The sequence below is a fragment of the Oryx dammah genome, unplaced genomic scaffold (assembly GCF_014754425.2).
Source record: "Oryx dammah isolate SB20612 unplaced genomic scaffold, SCBI_Odam_1.1 HiC_scaffold_2, whole genome shotgun sequence".
NCBI lineage: Eukaryota > Metazoa > Chordata > Mammalia > Artiodactyla > Bovidae > Oryx > Oryx dammah.
The window spans coordinates 165,687,548-165,713,068 of record NW_024070186.1 but is presented as its reverse complement, the minus strand read 5'-3'; the positions used below and the strand labels follow the sequence as shown (position 1 = coordinate 165,713,068).

Sequence of the window (25,521 nt, the reverse complement as noted above, 5' to 3'; positions counted from 1 at the left end):
AAAGTCTTTGGCACAGGATCAATCTTGACCTGCCCAAGAAACAGAAAAAACGTAAGTGAGGTAGACAGTGGTATAACACAGAGTCAGTGGTAAGCATTTCAGACTTTCTTCAAAACACAGTGGCAGGGAAAAGGCAGACTAGACACCTGTATAGTGCAGAAAGGTCAGTTGCTATCCAGCAAAGTTATTATCTGTCAATATAAGCTGCCCAGTTCTTGGGTTCCAGAGTCAGACACAACTGAGTGACTGAAGAACATCTATCGAGATGATGTGGAAAGAAGGAGGCTAGTTAAGGAAGGTGGTGTCAGTTTCCAAGAGAAAGAATTACAGTGGTTTGGGCTTGGGTGGAGATGACGGAGATGGAGGTGAATGGACACGTTTGAAACGTATTTTGGAAGATATTAATAATAAACTACCCAAAGGCCATCATGTACAATACATTCTCCTTTGGCCAAAGCACACACTGTTGTGAAGGAAGGAATCTAGCATGCAAATTCCCCAGCCCTTCCATCACCTGGAGGCTTTTTGTTTTCTGCTCATCCACATGTAGAAACTCTCAGGAAATCACAGCTACTTATTTCCTTGCACAAAATAGTTTTCTGTTACATTTCAGTCCTTTGGCGGGGGTGGGGGGGTGGGAATTATATGATTCAGGAACAGTCTACTTAATCAGGAATTCCTAAATGTCTTGGACAGCTACCCTGCAACTGCCCATTTCTGATTCCCAAATAGACGTCACTTCTGATCAACAGGCAACCCTAATAAAATTAAGTAGTTCATGGAGTTGACTGGATCGACTCTAATTATTTTTTGCAAAGAGTTCTAAGCCTCTTGGGTATAAGCCCAGAAGCTCGTAAAATGAGGCAAAGAGAAAGCAGAAAGCTTGAGGTTGAGGATAATAGAATTAGTTGCCTTCTCTTCAATGTGTTGTATATGGATATTGTAAGTATTGCTGTAGTCTGAGTTTGCCCTCCATGTACCGAAAGCCTGATTCTTAGCTAGGCTCTCTGCCCAGAACTTCATAACTTCCATCAATCTGGATTCACTTCTGCCTCTTATTTATTGCCCACTCCACGTGCATCGCCAACTAAAGTCTAAGTAGATCATTCATATCTTCATTTACTTAAATGACATAAAAATTAACCTTCTGTTAAAGGAAGACTCTCTTCCCCATGAAATGAGGGCATAAATGGATTTTTTTCTCCCTTGCACAAAAACAACTTGAAAGCTCTAACGTGTGTTTTACAGCCTGCATATTCTCCTCCCCAATAAATTCTGGCATATTGTTCTGCCTCTTTAGTTAAGTCTGTGGCAAGGAACACTTAAGAATCTTAAGAATACGCAGAGGGAGAAGAAGTGCTGTGATATCAGAGTTCATTTTCAATGACCCTGCAACCAAATGTCTCCCATCTGTGAAGTGTTAGGAGAATTAAGCGCTATTGTTCTGTTCCTTAATGTCTCCATTTGGAGAGCGTTTTAGTTTGGTTTAATTTCTACATTGTGCACATCTTACATCTGAGTTTGAACAGGAGCCATTGCTAGGGACAATCAGATTAGAATATCAAACATCAGTCCCTCTGAACTGCATGGTTCTTATACAATATCACAACCCATGCATACCGAATCAGCCCATACACACATGTTTTTTTTTGTAAGGCCGTCCGTGTACCCCCTAAAAGGAAATCAAATCAAATCCACATTTAAAACAGGTCATAACACTACTTCTAATTCAAGCCTGCATTTTCATAACCATTTTCTCTTCGTTCTTTCCTTCCTCCCTCCCTCCCTTCCTTCATAAATTTCTTTCTTCCCTTCCTCCTTCCTTCCTTTCTTTCTTGCTTCTTCCCTTCCTTCTTTTTTCCCTCCTCTACCTTCCTCCCTTCCTCTCTGTCTGTCTTCCTTTCTTTCCTTTTCTTTTAAGAAATGTGGAAAAAAAGTCAGCAATACAGAAATGTGGGAAGAAAGCTAATTTTTAGAGAAAAAAGAACTCGTGGTTGTGGTCCTGGGATAGTGATGAGATACACTTGTCTTCTGACAGCCTTCAGGGTTGCTGGGGCCAGTGCATGCTCCCCAGTGTGTGTTTTGAGGATGTCCTGAGAATGTCCTTCCTGTCATTTGCAGCACCCCATGGGCCTTCTTTTACGATTGGAAAAGCTATTTGGCTCCTCTGGGGCCTGGTGTTCAACAACTCTGTGCCTGTCCAGAATCCTAAAGGGACCACCAGCAAGATCATGGTGTCCGTGTGGGCCTTCTTTGCTGTCATCTTCCTGGCCAGCTACACAGCCAACCTGGCCGCTTTCATGATCCAGGAGGAGTTTGTGGACCAAGTGACTGGCCTCAGTGACAAAAAGGTAAGGTCACTTTGCTTTCGTCTCTGCCTGAGGAGTTAATATTAAGTGTTCCCCGCTCAGAGGATGTTTTCCTGTGAGTTTTCCAAGAGCCAACTGAGGGCATGAGGAGAGGGGGGCCACTAGGAATGAGATGGTTGGATGGCATCACTGACTCAATGGACCTGAGTTTGAGGAAACTCCGGGAGATGGTGAAGGACAGGGAAGCCTGTCATGCTGCAGTCCAAGGGGTCGCAAAGAGTGGGACACAACTGAGCAACTGAACAACAGAGGAAGCAAATCAGGCTCCCACCACCCAAATCAGCAACTCTAAAGCACAAACCTAGGGGGCTTTTCTTTGCCTCTTAACTCCATTGGGCATATTTTGAAAGCTTTCAGGAACAGAAGCTTAAGCTTAGCTCTCCTGAGTCTTAAAAAGTCCAGATCTAATTTGGGAACATAGTTTCCCCAGTATCATCCCTCATATTTACACGATTGTGTTCATGATGCTTTCCGATCTCCGTGACTCACATCACAGCTTAGGGCAGAGGCTTCCCTGGTGGCTCAGGTGGCAAAGCATCTGCCTGCAATGTGGGAGACCTGGGTTTGATCCCTGAATCGGGAAGATCCCCTGGAGAAGGAAATGGCAACCCACTCCAGTACTCTTGCCTGGAAAATTCCATGGACGGAGGAGCCTGGTGGGCTACAGTCCATGGGATCGCAAAGAGTCCAACATGACTGAGCAACTTCACTCGTCTTCTCACGGAGAGGACGATGGTGAGGAAGATCCATTAACCTTGGACCAGGGGAATCTTGGGTGAAGCTCTCGGCTATAGGTACCTCCCAGTTCTGTGACTTTTATGAGTCTCTCATGCTCCTTGCCTTGGATTTGTCATCTCTGACTTGAGAACAGAAATCCTTTCTAAGCCCTGCACATGTGTTCAGTCGAGTCTGACTCTTTGTGACCTCATTGTAGCCCACCAGGCTCCTCTGTCCATGGGATTCTCCAGGCAAGAATACTGGAGCAGGTAGCCATTTACTCCTCCAGGGGATCTTCGTGGCTCAGGGAAGTCTCCTGCACTGGCAGGCGGATTCTTTACTGCTGAGCAACCAGCGAGGCCCTTCTCTGGGCCCTGCCCAGATACGAAACTGACAGCTCCTTTTCACCACATAACCAATCAGCCCATCGCCGGCACTCCTGACTCACCTGAAATTTCTTCAAGGGATGCAAAACGAATACAGGACCGATTTTTCACTTCCCACTGGTTCCATTTACTCAGACACAGCTCCAGGCCTCCCTCGTGTGTGTCTGTGCTTCCCACCACCAGGGAGACAGGAATGTTAACACCTGCTCTCTCCGTTCCCCAGTGCCATGTAACGAGGGCTGTGGGGTGTGAGTTGCTGCTGCTGCTAAGTTGCCCACCAGGCTCCCCCATCTCTGGGGTTCTCTGGGCAAGAACACTGGAGTGGGTTGCCATGTCCTTCTCCAATGCATGAAAGTGAAAAGTGAAAGTGAAGTCGCTCAGTCGTGTCTGACTCTTAGCGACCTCATGGACTACAGCCTACCAGGCTCCTCCGTCCATGGGATTTTCCAGGCAAGAGTACTGGAGTGAGGTGCCATTGCCTTCTCTGAGTAGCTACTCAGAAATGCACAGGGAGGAAGAAAGGAGGTAAACTGGGTACGTCCTTCTATTGAAATTTTAGTCTCAGGAAGCAGACCCTGATTTGCTAAGCTCAGCAGTGTGGGGATTTGCTGTGTTGCAAAGATTTTCTGTCTTGTGTGCGAGTATAATTTGCCTCTTTATAAAATCTCACTATCGTGTCTTGTTGGCATAAGGCTACATATATCCTTTCGGCATTCATCAGCAGACCGCTGAATAGAAAATCAGCCCATGAAGAGCCTTTAACAGCTTATCCGTGACTTACAGGATGGTTGAACGAAGTGCAGAGAGGCCTGTCATCAGCGAGATGGTGGGGGGCGGGGGTGCTGGGGTGAGTCACCTTCGCAGAGGCACCATCACCCTCGGGAGTCGTTGGCCTCTGATGGCTCCCCGTCAGGAATGCCTCTTGAGTGAATGCCACTGTCCTCATTGTGACAACGCCCTGCGCTAGCTGGCCCATCCCCATGTGCCCCCTCCCTCTCGCTCGCGGAGGCCCCCTCTCTGTCCCTTAGGCATCCAAGTGTGTTTCCACCACAGTGCCCTTGCACTTCTCAGGTCCTCTGCCTGGAATGTTCTTCCCCCTTTTATTCTCATGGACGACTCCTCCTGAACTTCCAGGTTTTAGGGGAATTACCACCTCTTGGGAGAGCCTTCCTGGTCCCCATGGTCAACTTGGCAGCCTGGGCTTGTGCTCCTGTGAAACTTAAATTCCAGTAGGAAGAAATAAACAGCACCTGAGTAAATGTGATGGTCAAGGAAATTCCAGGCAGGAGTAAGTGCTGTAAAGGAGAGAATCCTGATGAGATTAAAATAGACTTGGGGGAAGGGGTGGCAAGGTTCTGTGGCACTGAGTGGATGCCCAACGCACGCTTGCCAACTGAGTGAGAAAGGCATGGTGTGTTGGGCCTACGGGCACCCCCCTGGGGCTCCTTGGATCCCTTACCCGATTCTGTGCCCAGCCTCACCTTTGCTGATGAAGGCTCAGGGACCTTCAGAGGGTGATTATCTTACAGCAGCAAAACGGTGCATGCCTAGATATTATTGTTGTTGTTCAGTCACTAAGTCATGTCTGACTCTTTGTGACCCCATGGACTATAGCACACCAGGGTTCCCTGTCCTTCACCTTCTCCTGGAATTTGCTCAAACTCATGTCCACCGAGTCTGTGATGCCATCCAACCATCTCTTCCTCTATCGCCCCCTTCTCCTCCTGCCCTCAATCTTTCCCAGCATCAGGGTTTTTTCCAGTAAGTTGGCTCTTCATATCAGGTGGCCAGAGTATCAGAGCTTTAATGTTAGCATCAGTCCTTCCAATAAATATTCAGGGTTGATTTCCTTTAGGATGGACTGGTTTGATCTCCTTGCAGTCTGAGGGACTCTCAAGAGTCTTCTCCAACACCACAGTTAGAAAGCATCGACCTTCCTGTAACCAATGACTAACCAGGGGGAAACCTCCAAGGTGCAGTTTACTCTCGAGCTCCCTTTGGGTTCAGGCTGATGTTAAGACGTTGCCCATAGTCACCACCCTTGTCTGGCTTCCTCCCCTTCCCTAACCTCCTTCCCCTGTATCCTTCCTAATTTCTCCTGGAGCCCTTCCTTCATAAATCACGTTCACTCAATTCCTTGGCTCACCTTAAGTGTATGGCTCACCTAAAGTGTACCTGGGGGCAGCAGAGAAAGCCATCTACTTGGAGTCGAGAAAGTTGGGTTTCCTTTCCTCTCTGCCATGTACCAGCTATGTGATGCCTTTATTGTTGTGTAACCTTGCTGCGCCTCCTAGCTTCTCTCTGAACATTTGGTAGTCATAGGTGCTCTGAGGATAAAAGGAAGCTGCCAATGAGAATGTTCCCCATAGCCAATGAAATCCTCTACAGATCCAATTACATCATATATGGGAGCAAATGTACAGTGCCTAGAATAAGTGACCAGAGGAACATCGGAAGCGGTGGGAAACCATGTTCTGGATGAGAAGATTTTTCAAGAAAGTATTAATAATCTGTAGGGACTTCTTTGGACTTCCCTGGCAGCTCAGTAGTGGAGCTGAAGGAGACGTAGTTTGGACCCCTGGGTTGGGAAGATGCCCTGGAGGAGGGAAGGGCAACCTGCTCCAGTCTTCTTGCCTGGAGAATCCCAGGGACAGGGGAGCCTGGTGGGCCACAGTCCATGGGGTTGCAAAGAGTGGGACATGCAGAGACTGCTTGGTGGTCCAGTGGCTGTGCTCCCAGTGGAGGGGGCTCAGGTTCAACCCCTGGTCAGGGAGCTGGATCCTACATGCCACAACTGAGACCTGGCACAGCCAAGTAAACTAAATAAACATTTTTTTTTAAGTAGTTGGCAGAATATTTTACTTTTTGATGCTATTTTCAACAGCAAGGAGGAAAAAAAGTCTCTTGCTACCTAGTTTTAGGTCTAATAACATGACTGCTTGTGGGAAAACTAATTAGAACCACTAATAATTCCACTGACCTTCTCTGACTTGGAAACACCTAGTAACAGATACTGTATCCTCATGAGACACGGCTCAGCTTCCATGCTCAGAGCGTTAGCAGCAAGCGGATAGCTCTTTTAATTAACTGTTTGATACAATTAAATAAACAGCAAAATTCCTGGAGTAAATAAGCTAAGTGCTCCCAGAAGATTAATGGCAAATACACCAAGAAAGTCTGCAAAATAAAAATATATATTGAATCAATTTATTTTAATACTGTATGCAAGTGTATTTTTTGTTTGTTTGTTTTAATCGTGAGTATCTATGTAACAACTCAGGTTTATAATACTTTTCAACCATTTGCAGTATAAGTGCTTGCTGTTGGAGACCATGGTGTGCTCAGATGACCTTGGGGTTAAATTATACATAGAGGAATTCATGCCCCTCGAAATTATTAAAGAAATGGGAATGTTGGTGGCGACCCTTTTCAAAATGTTGAGTGTTACCGTGGTTGCTGAAATCTGTCTCTGGGAGACAGATTGCTGTAGTGGAGAAAGCAACACCATAGGGGTCAAATGAATCTAGGTTCAAATCCTGGCCTGCCATATAGTAGTTGTATGGCCTTCAGAGTGTCCGTCTCCCCATGGCCTAATTTCCTGATAGAGGGGTTTAATACCATTCTGGCAAGGTTGATAGGATTAGGGATAATCCTCACACCGTGCCTGGTACATGGCAGGTAATCCTGTTATAAATGTTCTTTCTTCCCTGCCTTGCCATTCCTCCAGCCCCTCTCTGCTGCCTCTCCCGTCTGCTTCTTCTCCTCCCCCTCCTCTTGACTATCACCATTGCCTGACTCGAACCATCCCTCCTTTCCGGGGTCTGGAATGTTATTGCACCAACAGCGACAGAGGGACTTGGGGGCTGGACCTTGTGGATGAGCCCATGAATGTGTTCTCATGGAGTCATGCGGGGTGAGCCTCGTTCACCACCCTCACTGGTTGAATGGAGGCCTCTGAGCCTCTCCTTCCTCTTAAGGGCCAGGACAGTTTGGTGCTACATCCGGAAGCATGTGGCTTCCCAGGTGGCTCAGTGGTAAAGAATCCACCTGCCAGTGCAGGAGACACAGAGACACGGGTTCGCTCCCTGGATTGGGAAGATCCTCTGAAATAGGAAATAGTAACCCACTCCAGTATTCTTGTCTGAGAAATCCAATGGACAGAGGAACCTGGCAGGCTACAGTCCACAGGGTCGCAAAGAGTCAGACAGGACTGAAGCAACTTAGCATGAACACATGTGATCTTATTGATGGAGCAGACCTCTGCACTACCCTGGGCTGGAGCCCACATTTGTTTCTTCTTCACTCTGAACTCTCTGGAAGAAAGTTACCTTGGAAATCCATTCCTGTAAGAAACACATACAGAGTACATCATGGGAAAAGCAGGGCTGGATGAAGCACAAGCTGGAATCAAGGTTGCCAGGAGAAATAGCAACAACCTCAGATACACAGATGACACCACCTTTATGGCAGAAAGAGAAGAACTAAAGAGTCTCTTCATGAAAGTGAAAGAGGAGAGTGAAAAAGTTGGCTTAAAGCTCAACTTTCAAAAAACTAAGATCATGACATCCAGTCCCATCACTTCATGGCAAATAGATGGGGAAACAATGGAAACAGTGTCAGACTTTATTTTGGGGGGCTCCAAAATCACTTCAGATGGTGATTGCAGCCATGAAATTTAAATACAGTTGCTCCTTGGAAAAAAAGTTACAACCAACCTAGACAGCATATTAAAAAGCAGAGACATTACTTTGCTGACAAAGGTCCATCTCGTCAAAGCTATGGTTTTTCCCGTAGTCATGTATGGATGTGAGAGATGGACTGTGAAGAAAGCTGAGTGCCGAAGAATTGATGCTTTTGAACTCTGGTGTTGGAGAAGACTCTTGAGAGTCCCTTGGACTGCAAGGAGATCCAACCAGTCAATCCTAAAGGAAATCAGTCCTGAATATTTATTGGAAGGACTGATGCTGAAGCCAAAACTCCAATACTTTGGCCACCTGATGCAAAGAACTGACTTATTGGAAAAGACCCTGATGCTGGGGAATTTTGAAGGTAGGAGGAGAAGGGGACAACTGAGGACAAGATGGTTGGATGGCATCGCCGACTCGATGGACGTGAGTTTGAGCAAGCTCCAGGAGTTGGTGATGGACAGGGAAGCCTGATGTGCTGCAGTCCATGGGGTCGCAAAGAGTCAGACACAAATGAGGGACAGAACTGAACTGAAGAAACACAGAGTGTGCCCTTAACACTAGGCCCTGGGCTTCCTGCAAGAGTCATCCTTGCCCCTAGCTATTTGTCACACTGTAGGTCAGGATGCTTTAGGGAGTCATGACCTTAATTTACAGAATGTGGCCGTTAAAAAGGTAGTTCACCATGGCTGACACTAGAGGATAATCCCAGGTAGAAAGTGTGCTGTGATGTGGTATGTGTCTGTGTGTGCAGGGCAGAGATGGAAGATGTGTCATGAGTCATGCTTTCAAAAGTTTGACAACCTTTATTTGAGCAGGAAAAGCTTCCTCCATCTGGGTGCCAGGCTGAGTTTAGAGTGGGTGATGGTACAGTCAAGACCAGAGAAGTGTAGAAATTTATCCCCGAGGTGGACTCCCTCTCTCTATTGTTCTGCAAACCAAAGGCCGTGGGATTGTGCTGGGGTAGTGCCTCCCCCTCCAAGGTGATGGGTTGTGACGCCACTTGCCTGAGTGAGTGCAAAGAGCATTCTGTTGTCTACACACACACACACACACACACACACTCCCAATGCAAGGCTCCCAGCAGGAGGATCTCATTTGGAGAATGTATGGCCACATCCCCCCAATCCAGTTACGGCTGCTTATTAGGCAGCAGCATGCCTAATTGAAGGGGAACGATCTGCAGCTGGAAATTTTAATTAACAGTGAAATGAAATATGAGTCTGGAAAAAGGAATAATGGTTTCCATGGGCCTCACCCTGGAGTAAACTTGGATGCTTCCTTGGGCAGCTCTCAGTTCCGTGGAAGACGTGCTGGCCTGGGACTCTGAGAGACCTCTGGACCCCAGTGCTGGTGCTGCCAGAGGTTCACTGGCTGTCCTTCCTCCTGAGTTTCAAGGTCCTCACCTCTAAAAGAGGAGAGATCACTAGTGAGGGTCCCGGAGGAATGATAGAGTACAGACCTTAGGACTGCTTACAAGGAGTGTAATCTTAAGAACACTTTGGCTACCTGATGTGACAAGCCAACTCATTGGAAAAGACACTGATGCTGGGAAAGATTGGGGGCAGGAGGAGAAGGGGACAACAGAGGATGAGATAGTTGGATGGCATCATAGACTCAATGGACCTGTGTTTGAGCAAACTGGGAAATGGTGAAGAATAGGGAAGCCTGGTGTGCTGCAGTCCATGGGATCACAAAGAGTCAGACATGACTTAGCGACTGAACAGCAACAACGATCTCGAGAAGGTCATGTGACCTCTCTGAGCCTTGGTTTCCTCATCTGTGGAACCAAGTCTTGAAGGTTAGTTTCCTGGCATAGTTGTTTTAGGGCTTCCCTGGTGGGTCAGGTGGTAAAGAATCTGCCTGCCCATGTAGGAGACCTGAGTTCAATCCCTGAGTCAAGAAAATCCCCTGGAGAAGGGAATGGCAACCCACTCCAGTATTCTTGCCTGGAGAATTCCATGGACAGAGGAGCCTGGCGGGCTACAGTCCATGTGGTCTCAAAGAGTCAGACAAGACTGAGCGACTAACACACACACAGGGTTGTTGTATTAAATGAGCCAATATTTGTTAACGTTCTTGGCACATTACTGGCCCCAGCCGAGTCCTCAAGAAGTGTTAAGTCATATTATCATCACTTTCTGACTCCAGAATTCCATATTTCATAGAAAAATGAGGTCCAGGTTACATTTTTTTTTGCCCAGGATGATGGTAGAAATGAAAAAATAAGAGCTTTTTTTTTATTTAAAAGTTTTAAAATTTGTTTTTAATTGGAAGATAATTGCTTTATAATGCTGTGTTGATTCCTGCCTTGCAACAAGACCAATCAGCTGTAATTATATATATAGATCCCCTCTATTTTGAGCCTCCCTCCCACCCCCTCATCCCAGCCCTCTGTGTCATCACAGAGCCCCAGGCTGGCGCCCTGTGTTATACAGCATCTTCCCACTACCACTAGCTATGAACAGTTTTATTTTGTGAATGCTTCTTCTGTTCTAGACACTATTCTTATTACTTGACAAGCACTGTAATTTTAGATCTTCCCATTGACCCCAAGAGGGAAGTACTGATGAGTTTCCTACTCTGCAGACAGGAAGTAAGTGGAAACAGTAGGAAGGGAAGTGACTTCACAAAGACTCCACAGTCTGAAAGGGACTGATTTTGGAACCTGTGAAGCTGGGCTCACACTTATTAACCATCGCCTTGTGCTGTCTCTAGATTTTTAACTGTATTTCCAGGACTTAGACCCAGATCTCAGGATGCCTAATCTGATTAGATTATCCCAAATACTGAAGATGTGAGCAGATGCCAGAGAGGAAGAAAACCTTTCTCTCTCCTTCTGGATTCTTCTGCCTGGTCTTAGAATTAAGTTAACATGAGACAGACCAACAGGAGAAAATCTAATTTAATTTTGAATGCACAGGAACCCCCTCCTACCCACCGCCGCCTTACATGAGAGGTTCAGAGACAGAAAGATAAAATCAGGATGAAGTGCCATCCCAAGCTAAGGAGCAGAGTAGGAGCCTGGGGCTGTAGAGGGAGGTGGGTGATTCACAGGATGATGAGAAGAGCAGATGTTCAGTAATTAAATGTTTGCCTGTCATAGGTCATAAAATGTTATTGCTGATAATCATTCTTCTTACGGGCAAGGCCCCCAATTTAAATTCTTTAAGGGAAGGGGGAAAAGTTTCTCTTGAGCCCACGGGATCTTGAATGCCTTCAGCTCAAAATAATTCACATGCCAAATTGGCATATCTGGGGGAGGGATAAATTAGGAGCTTGGGATTAGCAGATACAAACTACTGTATGTCAAACATAAACAGCAAGTCCCTCTGTATAGCACAGGGAACTGTGTTCAACATCTTGTAATAAACTATAATGGAAAAGAATATGTATATATGACTGAATCACTTTGCTGTATACCAGAAGCTCACACAATATTGTAAATCAACTCCACTTCAATAAAAAAAAAAATTTAAAGAATGGAAAAATTCAGGAAAAGACAGTTTCACTGGTAAATTTTACCAGTTTAAAGAAGAATTAACACCAATCCTTCTTAAACTCTTCAGAAAAATAGAGAGTAAGGGAACACTTCCTAACTTATTCTATGAAGCCAGTATTTTTCCTTGATACTAAAGTAAACAAAGATATTACAAGGAAAAAAAAAATGATGGGCCAATGTCTTTTTTTTTTTAATTGGAGTATAGTTGCTTTGGGTCTTCCCAGGTGACCCAATGGTAAAGAACCTGCCGGCAGGAGGTTAAATGCAGGAGATGGGAGACGTGGGTTTGATCCCTGGGTCGGGAAGGTCCCCTGGAGTAGGAAATGGCACCCCACACTAGTATTCTTGCCTGATAAATTCCATGGGCAGAGGAGCCTGGCGAGCTGCAGTCCATGGGGTCACAAAGAGTCAGACAGGACTGAGCAACTTAGCGCGAGCTTTATAATGTTGTGTTAGCTTCTCCTGCACAGCAGAGTGAATCAGCTCTACGTATACATACATCCCCTCTTCCCTGGATCTCCTTCCCATTTAGGTTACCACAGAGCATGGAGCAGAGTTCCCTGTGCTGTGCAGTAGGTTCTCATTAGTCATCTGTTTCATACATAGTACTGTATATATGTCAATCCCAATCCATCCCACCCTCCGCATCCTCCTTGGTGTCCATACGTTTGTTCTTTACGTCTTTTTAAAATATTGATGCAAAAATCCTCACCAAGATACTAGCAACCCAAGTCAAGCAGGAGCATATAAAAAGAGTGATATGTCATGACCAAACGAAATTTATCCAAAGAATGTGTGGATGATTAAACATATGAAAATAAGTTGATGTAACACACAGCATAAATAGAGTGAAAAAAATAACCACGTGATCAAAGTGGGACATCTTGGGGAGGACTGTTCTGAACAGCCAGTCTCAGCCAATCAGGGAAGATGAGGGAAGCATGGACAGTGAGCCGTTAGAGAGACTCAGGAGCCACACTGGACATGGGTATGCCCGGGAAGCTGAGGTTAGTATGGACTCCGGCTCAAGAAACCTTCATGGAGCCTGCCGTTGTGCCTGGGATGGGTTGTTGTTGTTTCAGTTGCTAACTTGTGCCTGACTCTTTTGTGACTCCGTGCACTGTAGCCTCCAGGATCATCTGTCCATGGGATTTCCCAGGCAAGAATACTGGAATGTGTTGCCATTTCCCTCTCCGGGGGATTTTCCCATCCCAGGGACCAAATCTGTGTCTCTGCCATTGATAGGCAGATTCTTTACCACTGAGCCACGAGGGAAGCCCCTGGAATGTGTTAGACCCTCGATAAGTACTGCCTGCCTGCATGCATGAGTAGATGAATGAATGGCTAGAGAATGAGTAAATGATAACATAGAATCATTGTAAGGGAAGAAAAATGACTGTCCCTCTACCCTTCTAGGTTCTTGGTTGAGACCTCCAATCCCCATAAAGAAAAAACAAATGACAGATTAACTGGAGAAAAACATGTATACCTCCTATATATATATGGGAGAGACCCAAGAAAACTGAGTAACTCCCTAAAATAGCCCAAACCACCAGCTTAAATTCTACCCTCAGCTGAAGACATAAGAAAGATGCAGGGTGGTGGGGGTTGGGGATGTGTGGCAGGGGGGAAGGAAGGTCAGTTCCAGGAGGTGACCAGGAAAAGCACAGTAAGCAAGGGTATGGTCGTGATACAGAGTTAAGTCACTGCCTTCTCCACTGATAAGAGTTTTAGAGATTTAGTCATCATCCTCTTCCAGGTTACAGAGAGGAAGACACCCTTATAAATGTAAGATTTTTGCTTCTTCCAAAAAGGTTAACTTGGACTCAGTTTTCAGAGTTTCTCCTGTGTCTGCTGTATCTTAAAAAAAAAATAAATAACCAGCCCCTCAAAAATCCGTATGCCAGAGGAGCATATTTCAGTTCAGTTCAGTTCAATTCAGTCGCTCAGTCGTGTCCGACTCTTTACGACCCCATGAATCACAGCACACCAGGCCTCCCTGTCCATCACCAACTCCCGGAGTTCACTCAGACTCGCGTCCATTGAGTCAGTGATGCCATCCAGCCATCTCATCCTCGGTCGTCCCCTTCTCCTCCTGCCCCCTTTTCCAATGAGTCAACTCTTCGCATGAGGTGGCCAAAGTACTGGAGTTTCAACTTCAGCATCATTCCTTCCAAAGAAATCCCAGGGTATTTGGGGATGGCAAATTCTGCTCCTCTTCATCATCTTCTGATGGAATGTATTGGAAGGAATTGTAAATGGAGTCCAGAGATGGGAGTGATTGGTGAGGATCTCAGAAAATGTCACTGTAAAGCTGATGAATGAACTAACGTCATACATTAACTCCAGCTCAACTAGCATTTCCTGCGTTCTCCCTGTGTCCCTACCACTAGGCCAGTCTCTCTAAAATTCCATCCAACAGGCATCTACTGCACACCCAGCTGGGCCCTATGGTGGGCTCCAGGGAACAGTGAGGAACAAGACAGACTCTGTTTCTGACTTCCTGGAGCTCCCAGACAACTGGAAGGTGTGATTAAGCAGAAAGGAAGCACAAAAATGAATGGGTTTCTTCTGTCCTGCGCTAACGCGTGCCGATGTTTGACTCCTGACACATGGCAGAGGATGGCTGACTCTTCTTTCTCCTCCTGCTTTCTCTCTCTCTGTCTCTCTGCAGTTTCAGAGACCTCATGACTATTCCCCGCCCTTTCGATTTGGCACGGTGCCCAACGGCAGTACGGAGAGAAACATCCGGAACAACTACCCCTACATGCACCAGTACATGACCAAGTTTAATCAGAAGGGAGTCGAGGATGCCTTGGTCAGCTTGAAAACAGGGTAAGGATGGTTTTTCCTTTGCTCTGCAGGCCTGCCTGTCCACATGCCTTACAGATAATGACTGTGTGCCTTGGTGCTTATCTGCTTCCGTGTTGTACTTTTTCAAGAGTTGGAGGTCAAGGAAGCCCCCCGCTGAGGGCGGCTTTTTGTTAATCTGATGAGAATCCAAGCCTTCCTTCTGAGTTGTGCTAAGCAAAAAGCAAATCCAGGACACTTTGAAATGCAGAGAACCAGTGGGATCTCTTAAACTGATAAAGAAGTTGGCCCAATTCAGTGGGATTATTTTAGCCATAGGAAGATCTAAGGAGGTGGAATTCATATAAAGTGGTGAAAACAAAGTGCTATCAATTTTTATCTGATTTTAGGTAGGAGTTTATGAGGTGTAGCCTTCTGTAGAAGAGTGTCACACTGAGGAAGGAGAAAGGAAATATGGAGAGAAAAGCAGTGAGAACTCAGTCTCTCTAGAGGCACAGTGAACATTCTCATCTACCTGTTGGCATTGTGGAAGCTAGCAGATGCGAAATAACTGAGGCTGTAAACAGAAGACCTGTTTTATGACCTCAGACAATTAATCAATTGCCCTCGGTCTCATATGTGAAGTGGGAATAATAATAAGACCTAATTCTTAGGGGTTTTATGAGGATTAAGAGGAAATTTACTGTAAGGCATTTCAGATAGTGCCTGGCACTGAAATGGGACCTAATTGCTAGTGTTATTTGGTGTAAAGGTTAAATTCTATTCCGTGGACTCTTCAACTTTTTGAAAAGTCAGTGATGTGTGAAATGTGTTTTTGAAAGGGTTCCATTAAAAATAATTTTGTTTTAAATGGTGGGATTGTTTAAAGAGGAAATTTTTGCTTATCCAGAAAATTAACTTACATGTACCCTCTCAGCTGTCAGGAATTCTGACAAGTAAAATGGGATGCAGTGTATTCTCCTTGCGGATTAACACACAGCCTCTTTCCCTTGGCTGTTCTGCCAGGCATTGAGAAGGTCTTGCTGCTTCTTTTTTTCTGGTGGGGCGGAGGGACCCCTCTGCATCATGCCCAGATCTCTGCATCATTTCCAGGAAATAAGGCCAATGGCATTTTGTCTTTCAGTCTCCTTAGGGATTTGTTGGTATCTCAACAGGGGCTGGGAGAGCATTTATTTAGAAGTTGAGCTTGTTACTTATCCAAAACTCATTCACACACTGTTCATGACTTTTAAAAAACTTACTGAAAGGCATAACAAAAATTCAAAAAATGTACAAGTGTTAAATATGCAGCTTGATGACTTTGTCCCACTGACCTAACTACCCAGATCCTTCAGCTCTCCCATCTCCCACCTCCTCTCCCTCCTCCAGTCAGTAACTTTTCTTGCCTGTTCACTCGATGCCAGCCCCTGTATGCCAGCTGTTGTCCTGGACTACAGTACTTTTCAAGGTACTGTCCAGTAAGATTAGAAATGTTTTCTTTATTTTTTGTGCTTGTTTGTTTTTTATGCATTATTTGTGTGAAAAGTATTATAAACCTATTACAGTACAGTACTATATAGCCAATTGAGTTAGCTGGGGACTAAGCTAACTTTGTTGGACTTACAAACAAATTGGACTTACTGAACTCACTCTCAGAATGGAACTTGTTCGTACGTAGGGGACTTACTGTACTATCTTCCATCTACGATCCTCACTTCTAAAACCGTAGATTCTTTTGCCCTGTTATTCTAACATATAACAAAATCACGTTTTCTTTCTGGATTGCCCTTTCTCTGGCTCACCATTCTGTTAGTGGGGTCACTGCATGTCTTTCTGGCTCTTTCAGTCTTGTTGCTCTGCAGAATTTTTGGTGTGGGGACATACCACAATGCGTACATCTCTGCTAACCGTGATGGGCGCTGGGCTGGTGTTCCACGTGGGGCTATTATGAGTCAAGCTCCTTAGGGCTTTTTCCTACATGTCTTTTGTTGCACAAGTGGATACATTTTCCTTGTTATATACCTAACATTGGAATTGCCAAACTGTAGAATGTGGGATGTTCACTTTTGGTAGATATCAGAAAAGACAAATTTTTTATGACTTTCCAGCTTAGCCATAGGCATGAGTTTTTATTTGTTTGTTTCCACTGTGGTATTTTCATCAATATATACTGTTATTCTGAACAGACCATGAGGATAAATGTCAGGACAATAGTTAGAAACAATGGTTGAAGGCTGACTGGTCTTCTCTTCATCTATCTGTTACCCAGAGAACAAAATAGTTTTTTTTTTTTCTTTTTCTTTTTCAATTTTTTTTAAAATAATGCAAACAAAAAAGTGTAGAGATATACAAACCATCCCTGGCCATAAATTGTATGAATTGTTCTCAGGAAGCCATATAATGATTATAACATCCATCTTAGCAAACTTGGGCAGATGGTGAGTTTACTCTGCATTCAATCTCCAGAGAGGAGAATGCATGACATTGTTACTGTAAACTCAGAAACTAGAGCTAAAAGGGTGTGCCTTTTTTTTTTTTTTAAAGAAATAACTACACACACTGTTATAGGTGAGGGCACTCCTGCTTATACTTGGAGATTCTGTCTCAGTGGAGTTAATATTAGGGGAAATTACTTATATGTTTAACAGGCTTCTCAGATAATTATTTAAATCAAATTTTGAATAGATAGTTCATTTACACAATTCAAAAATAAAAAATTAAACAGTGGAGAGCCTTCCTTCCACACTGTGCCTTTTTTGCCTAGTATCCTCTGTGCATGCGTGCTAAGTTGCTTCAGTCACGTGACTCTTTGCGACTCCATGGACTGTAACCCACCGTGCTCCTCTGTCCATGGGATTCCCCAGGCAAGAATACTGGAGTGGGTTACGAGTTCCTCCTCCAGGGGATCTTCCTGACCCAGGGATCAAACCCGTGTCTCCTACATCTCCTGGATCGGCAGGCATGATCTTTACCGCTATACCGTCACCTGGGAAGCCCCAGTACCCTTTACCCTTACCCAGTAATCACGTTTACTGCTTTTCCTGTGTATCCTTCCAGATCTTTCTCTATCAAAGCATAAACAGCTGCAGAGACTTTTTTTTTTTTAACAAATTTATAGTCTTTTTCGTTGTGTGAGTGTACCATATAACATTTCATCAGTCCCCTACTGATGGATATTTAGGATATCATTTTGTTGTTGCTGCAGACAATACTGCAGTGAATATTCTTACATGTGCATCACATACATCCATTGTAGGAGAAATTTCTCGGATTGCTGAGTGAAAGACTACACACATAGCTGGGATTTTGACAAACATTGACAAATTTCCCTCCCGAGGAAATTCACCTTTACCCCCTGCTGTATAAACGTACCTGTCTCCCCAAAGTCTTTGTCAACACAGCATGTCATCAGTCTTTGAAAATTTTGCAAAGATAATAGGTAAAATATGTGCCAGCATTTAAATTTGCACCATTTTTATTATTCATGACTTTTTTTGCCAAATGTAATTAAAAACCTTTTGCAATTACTTTTTTGAAAACATTCATTATTTTTTTCTCTTGTTTTGATGATCTTTTCTTATTAATTTATCTATTAGAGAAATGAGCCCTTTATCTGTGGTATGATTACAAATGTTTGTCCCAGTTTTCTGTTGTTGTTACTTTATCTTTTGAGCTTGCAGATAATTTTTTTTCCTGTGGAGATTTATATTTTGTATAGTCACTGATTTTGAGTTGTAGTTCAAAACTCCTTTTCACTCAGATATAAAATAGTTTTATCCTCTTCTATTTTGGTTGCATTTTTAATATTTGGAATTTTTCTTGGGCTGAAGTATAAGAGGACCTTCCCTGGTGGCTCAGATGGTAAACAAACTACCTGCAATGCAGGAGACCTGGGTTCAATCCCTGGGTCAGGAAGATCCCCTGGAGAAGGGAGGTGGGTATCCATTCTAGTATTCTTTCCTGAAGAATTCCATGGATAGAGGAGCCTGGCAGGCTGCAGTCCTTGGGGTCACAAAGATGACTGCAACTCCTCAGATGATTATGAGAACTAAATTTGAGAACTGTCATCACCAAACTGCACCAAGGTCTGACAGCCTCTGTGTGTTGACCATGTCTGCTCATCCCATCATGAGACTTCTGTCTTTCTGGTGTCCACTTCTCCACACTGAGTTGCCTTTTCCCTTTCCCATTCCATTTTCTTTAAAAATTTTTCATTTTGAAATACATTACTTTAAAATAGGAAATGTATTATGAAATTATTTTATAAGAGTAAATATCATGAGGATATACAGTTTAAGGAATAATAAACTCCCCATGTAATAATGATAATAATAAACCCCAGCTTTAAAAAAAATAGACATTCCCTTCCTGCACTATGTATAGCATCTCTAGAAGTTTCTCTTCTCAAAAAGTACAGGGAGGTGCCCTATGTGCTTCTGGATTGTTGGATTTCAGGATATTCCCTTTATGCTACCCCCAATATGCTAAAATCCAGTGAGGCTTGGCTTAGAAAACCCAGAGCAAGTAGCTCAGCTGTTGGGTCCCACCCTCACAAGTCTCACTGACATCTGTGCTTTAGTGATTATAAGTACATATACAGCAGGGTCAATGAAACGGGGAGGCTCCTTTATGAACTGTAACTTACTAGAAGAGTCTGGAACACAAGAGGGACTTTGGATTATGGTTAAATAAGAGTCCCAGCTCAGTCTGAGTCTGGGCTCTATCATTAGCGAGCTGTGACCTTGGACAAGTCATGTCACGTCCCTGAGCCTCAATTTCCCCATCTAAAGAGTAAAAGGGCTGGGTTCTTCAGTCTCTGAATAATTCTGAGATTCTTTTACTTGTGTCAGCAACTTGAATACTTCTTTAGCACTTTCCAAAATGCAAAATCCAGACAAACCACAATTATAAACGGCTGTCAGTTTTGCAGAAAGGATTTAGAATAACTCTTCACAGCTGGGTGTCTCCAACCCTGGCCAGGGAACCAACTCTACCTAAATCAAATGTGTGTCTGTGCTAGTCGCTCAGTCGTGTCCGACTCTTTGCAATCCCATGGACTGTAGTCCATGAGGCTCCTCTGTCCACGGACTTCTCCAGGCAGGAATACTGGAGTGGGTTGCGATTTGCCTTCTCCAGGGGATCTTCCCAGCCCGGGGATCAAATCCGGATCTCTTGCATTGCAGGCACATTCTTTACTGACTGAGCAACCAGGGAGGCCCACCTGAATCGAATGGTTCCTTGTAAAAATGCAAGGTTTGGGACTAACGCAAGACCTTCTCTTTAATGGCAGAGATTTTGGATTTGCATTTTAACAAGCATCCTGCTGCTCCAAGGTGATTTTGATACAAGGTAACATCTGAGAACTACTGTTTGCAAGTTCAATAAATACATTATGCATATAAAGAGTAGGCCTGCTAATCTAAACATGTAGCTTGTCTTCACAATCCAGAATCACTTTAAGAGTCTTGGGGCACAGAAACTTGAAACTAAGTTGTTGTGTCATTTGAAACTAAGTTTTTTAAGTGTCATGGTTTATTGAAATGTATAATAAATGGAGATAAAACATCCAGAAAATATCAAGCAAATCAGTGAGAAAATAGGGTTGATCTGCAGACATTGACAGATGGGGTTTTCAGGAACAGCTCTGTTCTGACACGTGGGGGTCTCCTGAACCAAAAGTGGATGAGCATTTCATGACCCTGGGTTTCCAGACCAATAGGGTCTGAATCAGTTGTTGTCGTTTAATCACTAAGTCGTGTCCAACTCTTTTGTGACCCCGTAGACTGTAGCCCGCCAGGCTCCTCTGTCCTTGGAACTCTCCAGGCAAGAATACTGGAATGGGTTGCCATTTTCTCCCCTGGGATCTTCCCAACCCACACCCGTGTTTCCTGCATTGGCAGGCAGATTCTTTACTCTTGAGCCACCTGGGAAGCCCACCTGAGTCAGTAGGGATGCTAATAAAAATGTGAATTCCTGAGCCCCACTAAGCCAACAGAACCTGAATCTCTGGAATGTGGAGATTCAAATTCCGGATCTGCATTCGAATTCCAGATCCCGTGCTTGGGAATCTGAATGCTTTAACAAGTTCTTCAGGTGACTCTGATGTACAGTAATCAAACGTGGGGCCCATGTGCTTTAGAAGAGGGAGCTGAGGCTGAAATGAGTGGAGACAGATTTAGATTTATAAACGTTCAGTCATCAGAAGCCAATGTTCTCCAAGTGGTTTTGGCAAGTAGGCAAAACTGCAAGCATAGCACTTACGCCAGATTTAAATTAAACAATCTACGTTCTTACGACTCTGAAGAGCCTAATATTTGAAGACATAGTGGGATGGTTTATGTTTTCTTATCTTAACCGACTTTCATGTCCAATTATGAGTATATAAATTTATGGAAAAGTCCCAGTTTCCTTTAGAAGCATCAGTTAGGCCCCCTCCCCAGTCCCTTTGCTGATTTCATTTCCAGTCCGACAATGTTGGGAAGCAGACACACATCTTTTGGCTTCTCTTACATTGAGTAGTTTGGAAGAAGAATTGGAAAGACCCAAACTGTGAGGCGTCCGTATACTAAAAGCCAGAGGATGGTCACATCTCTTTGCAAGCATTAGCAGCATTTTCATAGGAAAGGCAAACATTGCGTCCCTGTGCTAGGGCCAGCACCTCCAAGCCTGTGGGGGTCAGGAGACCCTGTTTTTATTGGCACTGCTGGTGACTCAGGTACAGGCAGTCCCTGGGCTTTGCAAGGTTAATTCATTGAGTACTGAGAACTGCTGTTCTGTCTGGAGTGGACAGGACCGAGAAGAGGAAGGGTTCAGAAAGAACAGAGGCATGGAGAAACACACGTTTAGGTTTGCAGGAGGTAAGCTGAAAGTGCCTTTGGGACAACTCATGATAGTTCATCTTTGCATTGATTGAAACCTAGCCATCTGTGAGATGCGGCTCCAAGCACTTCACGTGCATAATCTCATTTCATCCTCAGAAGATGCCAGTGAGCTGGGTACCATTACTACTGTTACTCAGGGGTACTATTATTTCTCTGAGCTGGGTACTACTATTGCTATGAGCTGGTAGTCTTACTGCTATGAGCTGGTACTCTTACTGTTATGAGCTGGGTACTCTTACTCCTATGAGCTGAGTACTGTTGCTCCTGTGAGTTGGGTACTCTTACTGCTATGAGCTGAGTACTATTACTCCTATGAGCTGGGTACTTAAAGAGATGAAGAACCTAAGGCTCTACAAGGTTAACGAATTACCCAACAGGCTAGTTAACTAAGTACTTCACACTGTAGAGTTATTGACTGTAAGAGTTAGGCTTGCTTCCTGACTTGTCAATGCCAGCGAGGCAATTGGATATATGAGATTAGAGTTGAAAGGAAAATTGAAGAACAAAGTTCTGTATTATATTGTTGTGGAGGAAGAAATGTGCCTCCTTTCTAGATTCTTGTGGCTAATCTAAGAACTAAATTGACATGAGACAGATTAACAGGAGAAAGTCAAACGGAAGTTTAATAACATGTAAACCCTGATGCTGGGAAAGATTGAGGGTGGGAGGAGAAGGGGACGACAGAGGATAAAATGGTTGGATGGCATCATTGGCTCAATGGACATGAGTTTGAGTCAACTCCGGGAGTTAGTGATGGACAGGGAGGTCTGGCGTGCTGCAGTCCATGGGGTCTCAAAGAGTTGGACATGACTGAGCGACTGAACTGAACTGAACTGAAACCTTGGAGAGAGCTGGGAAAACCAAGTAACTCACCAAAATGGCCAAAGACTCACCTTAAATACCATTTTCAGCTAAAGACAAAAGAAGGTGTTGAGGGTAGTGGTTTGAAACTTAAAGGGTGGGAAGGCAATTGCCATGAGATAAAAAAGCAAATGTTTGACAAATAAATGTTTGCTGGGCCAGCAGAATCAATGGAGTACACTCTCACCTCTAGGCCCAGCTTAGAATTTCCCTGACCACACTTAGCCCATGTCCTCTGCAGACGTCTTTGCTGATAGCTATAATCTGGGACAGGCCCTCCGTCTTTCTCTTAGGCAGTTAGGAGGAACGTCACAGTTTCTTCCTGAGTCTTTTGGGCCTTGATTGTTTCAGCTTGAAATGATCTACATGCCAAAGAGATATTTTGGAGTGGTAAATTTTGCTCCCCTACAATATGTATTGTAAGTAGAATACTGGAGAAGACTCTTGAGAGTCTCTTGGACAGCAAGGAGATCAAACTAGTCAGTCCTGGAGAAAATCAGCCCTGAATACTCACTGGAAGAACTCATGCTGAAGCTGAATCTCCAATACTTTGGCCACCAGATACTAAGAGCAGATTCACTGGAAAAGACCCTGATGCTGGGAAAGATTGAGGGCAGGAGGAGTGGGGGCAACAGCAGATGAGTTGGTTGGATGGCATCACCGACTTAATGGACATGAACTTGGGCAAACTGCCAGAGATGGTGAGAGACAGGAAGGCCTGGCATGCTACAGCCCATGGGGTCACAAAGAGTCCGATGCAACTTAGTGACTGAACAATAGCAACAACACGATATGTATATGTACATATATTTAATATGATGTTTAATATGCAGATACTATATAACATATATGTGTCAGTTGACAATCTGAGAGTTGATGAGATCCCAGCATCCTCCTTTCCATCTCAGAAGAAACTGGTCCAGGGATGCTCAAAATTGCCAGGGCAAAAGTAGACCAGGAAGGCATGAGTATCCTCATTGATGTGGAGTTGCCACACAGAGCAAGTTCTTTTAAGGGTGTCATCTGAGCATATTTTATTAGCTATATTTTACCAGTCAAGCAGAATCCCACTCAGAGGGTTCCTTTCCAGCTGCTGAGTTAGAAAACAGGCATAGATCTCAGGGTTTGGTGAGCTGTTCTCCTAAATGAAATAGCACAGTCTCCAGAGAAAATAGGATCGACAGTGACCTGGTTTCTGAGGTCCACCCCCACACGGCAAATAAAGCTCAAAAATAATTGCTACCACATCAGAGAGTTAGCAATTTTACCCTTAATAAAAACTCAAGAAAGCAGAGAAATCTTTTTTGTTCTTGAAATTATTTCTTATTAAACTCCATTAAAACTATATTAAGGGACATTCACGACCACCCATAAAGTATTAAAAAAATTTTTAATGGGGGAAGAGTTGAATAAAATGGGATCCGAATTCTGTAAATTCAGAGAAGAGAAAGAGGCAGAAAGGAGACTAAAATGAAATACATCAAACATTATGAGAGATATTGTAGTTGATGAAGATTGTGGGCTTTCTATCCTCTTTTACTTAACACATTTTTCTGCAACAAACGTGTTACTTGTAGTAAGAAGGAAACAGTGTTTTTCTGAACATAATTATTCAGTTCTTCTTGCATTTCCTTCAGGCATTTGTCCACATGTTCATCGGGCATTTGTCCACATGTTCATAGTTTATATACATTGAACCGGTGTCCTTGCAAACCTGTTTGGCTTTTCTCAGTTGAATCTATACAGTTGTGTCTGACAATTATCACATTTAATGAGGAGGTGCTATTTTACTGAGTTAGAAAAAGATTAATTAATTTAACTTTTATTGCTGTGTGTTTTCATCGTACACTGTCTGGCACTGGAGGGCCCTCCAAGAAAACAGTTATTTCAGAGAGCTGGCTGATGCTGTTACTGTACCAGTTTGTTCAGACTGTCATTCTACATCATGTCTCAGACTTCTGTGCTGTGAACAACATTGTTTTTCTTTGCTGTAAGGTGCTTTTATCTCATGGACAGCAAGTCCTGTAATTCCTCATAGCGCTCTTTTTGCTTGAGCTTCTACATAACTCAGAGCTTAATTTATGATCTTCCGTTAGCAACTGAAGAGAGCTTATGGCGTGAATATCTGCTTTCTGACTTTCCCTAAGGCCTTACCTGCTTTTCCATCTCAGAATTCAGTTCACTCAAATTGCTTTCTCCATATGCTGAAAACTTCTTCTACTGCAGTTTGAATAACCTACCTGAATTGTTTTGGAAACCAAGCAAGGTATTTCCAACTAAAGGATATTATTTACCTGTGTGCCAGGTACCATTCTGAATGCATTGCCTGAAGTGTCTTATTTAAACCTCATAACACCCCTGGGAGGCAACAATGATCACGATTTGCATTTACAGTTGAGGAAGTAGGCACCAGGAAGGTTAAAGAGCTTATCTGCGGTCACACTTGCTCCAGAGCCCACGCTTTGAGTCATGACTTAAAACACTAAATATGAACATTTCTAGAACAGTGCACAGTTAGCCTGTTTCTGATTGCTCACTGTTATAAAAACTCAGAACTAATTTTGTCCATGCTTTAAAATGTCTCTTCCTCTCTTTGAAAGTGTTAGTGCTGCTTTTAAAATGGTCAATATTTCTCCTTCCACTGAAATGGAGAAAAGAAATGAGCTCACAGAGAAAAGCCAGCTGAGCAAAGGATGCATTCCTTATATTGGGAGCCACATGGTTAGGAAATTCTTCCTGGGGCGACTGAATGAGCAGGAGCTTCCTGGCAGATTCCATCTCCTTGTCTCCTTAGGGATCAGCTCTCCTGATTGGTTGCCAAACTCACACAGTTGAGTTACCGAACTCAAACTTCAGATATGACATCTCATTTCACCCTGATTCAACTCTGCCAAACGGGAGTTCTCTCCATTTTATGGAAGGTGAAATTGAGGCTCAAGGAGCAGAAGCAACTTGTCCAAAAGTTAAGTGAGCGACAGTGCTGGCACTCAGACTCAGCCCAGCATCTCCTTCTATCCTTGATGTCTACCTCTCTGCTTGTCCTGACAAGTGAATGATTCCGGGAAGTGCTGAACCTCACTTTTGTCATGAGATATGAGGGCTAGGACCAGAGAAGCTGATGCTCCTGCCCATCAGGGGCTCAGATTTGGAAAATCTTGGTAGTATGCTTCCTCTCTCTCCACTGTGAAAACTGTGAACAAGCTCCCACTGACCCAGGTGCTAAAATGGTCTCCATGTTAATGCATCAGCTCTGTGTGTCCTCTTGCTCTTTCTAGCAGGAGTGGGAGGAAGTGTGAGTTTTCCAGCTGCCAGGTTAGTTCTTAGCATAGG

General features: G+C 44.0%; 1 protein-coding gene across 1 annotated transcript in view; it reads left to right on the top strand.

Annotated features, from left to right (window-relative positions):
- The first annotated feature begins 2,125 nt into the window (after nt 1–2,125).
- LOC120855629 (glutamate receptor ionotropic, NMDA 2A) overlaps nt 2,126–25,521 on the top strand; it is an 88,895-nt gene continuing 65,499 nt past the window's right edge. Inside the window, exons 1-2 of the mRNA XM_040230174.1 lie at nt 2,126–2,351; nt 14,334–14,494. Of these exons, the coding sequence (XP_040086108.1) occupies nt 2,232–2,351; nt 14,334–14,494 (281 nt within the window). The 5' untranslated portion in view covers nt 2,126–2,231. The remainder of the gene's footprint in view (nt 2,352–14,333; nt 14,495–25,521) is intronic.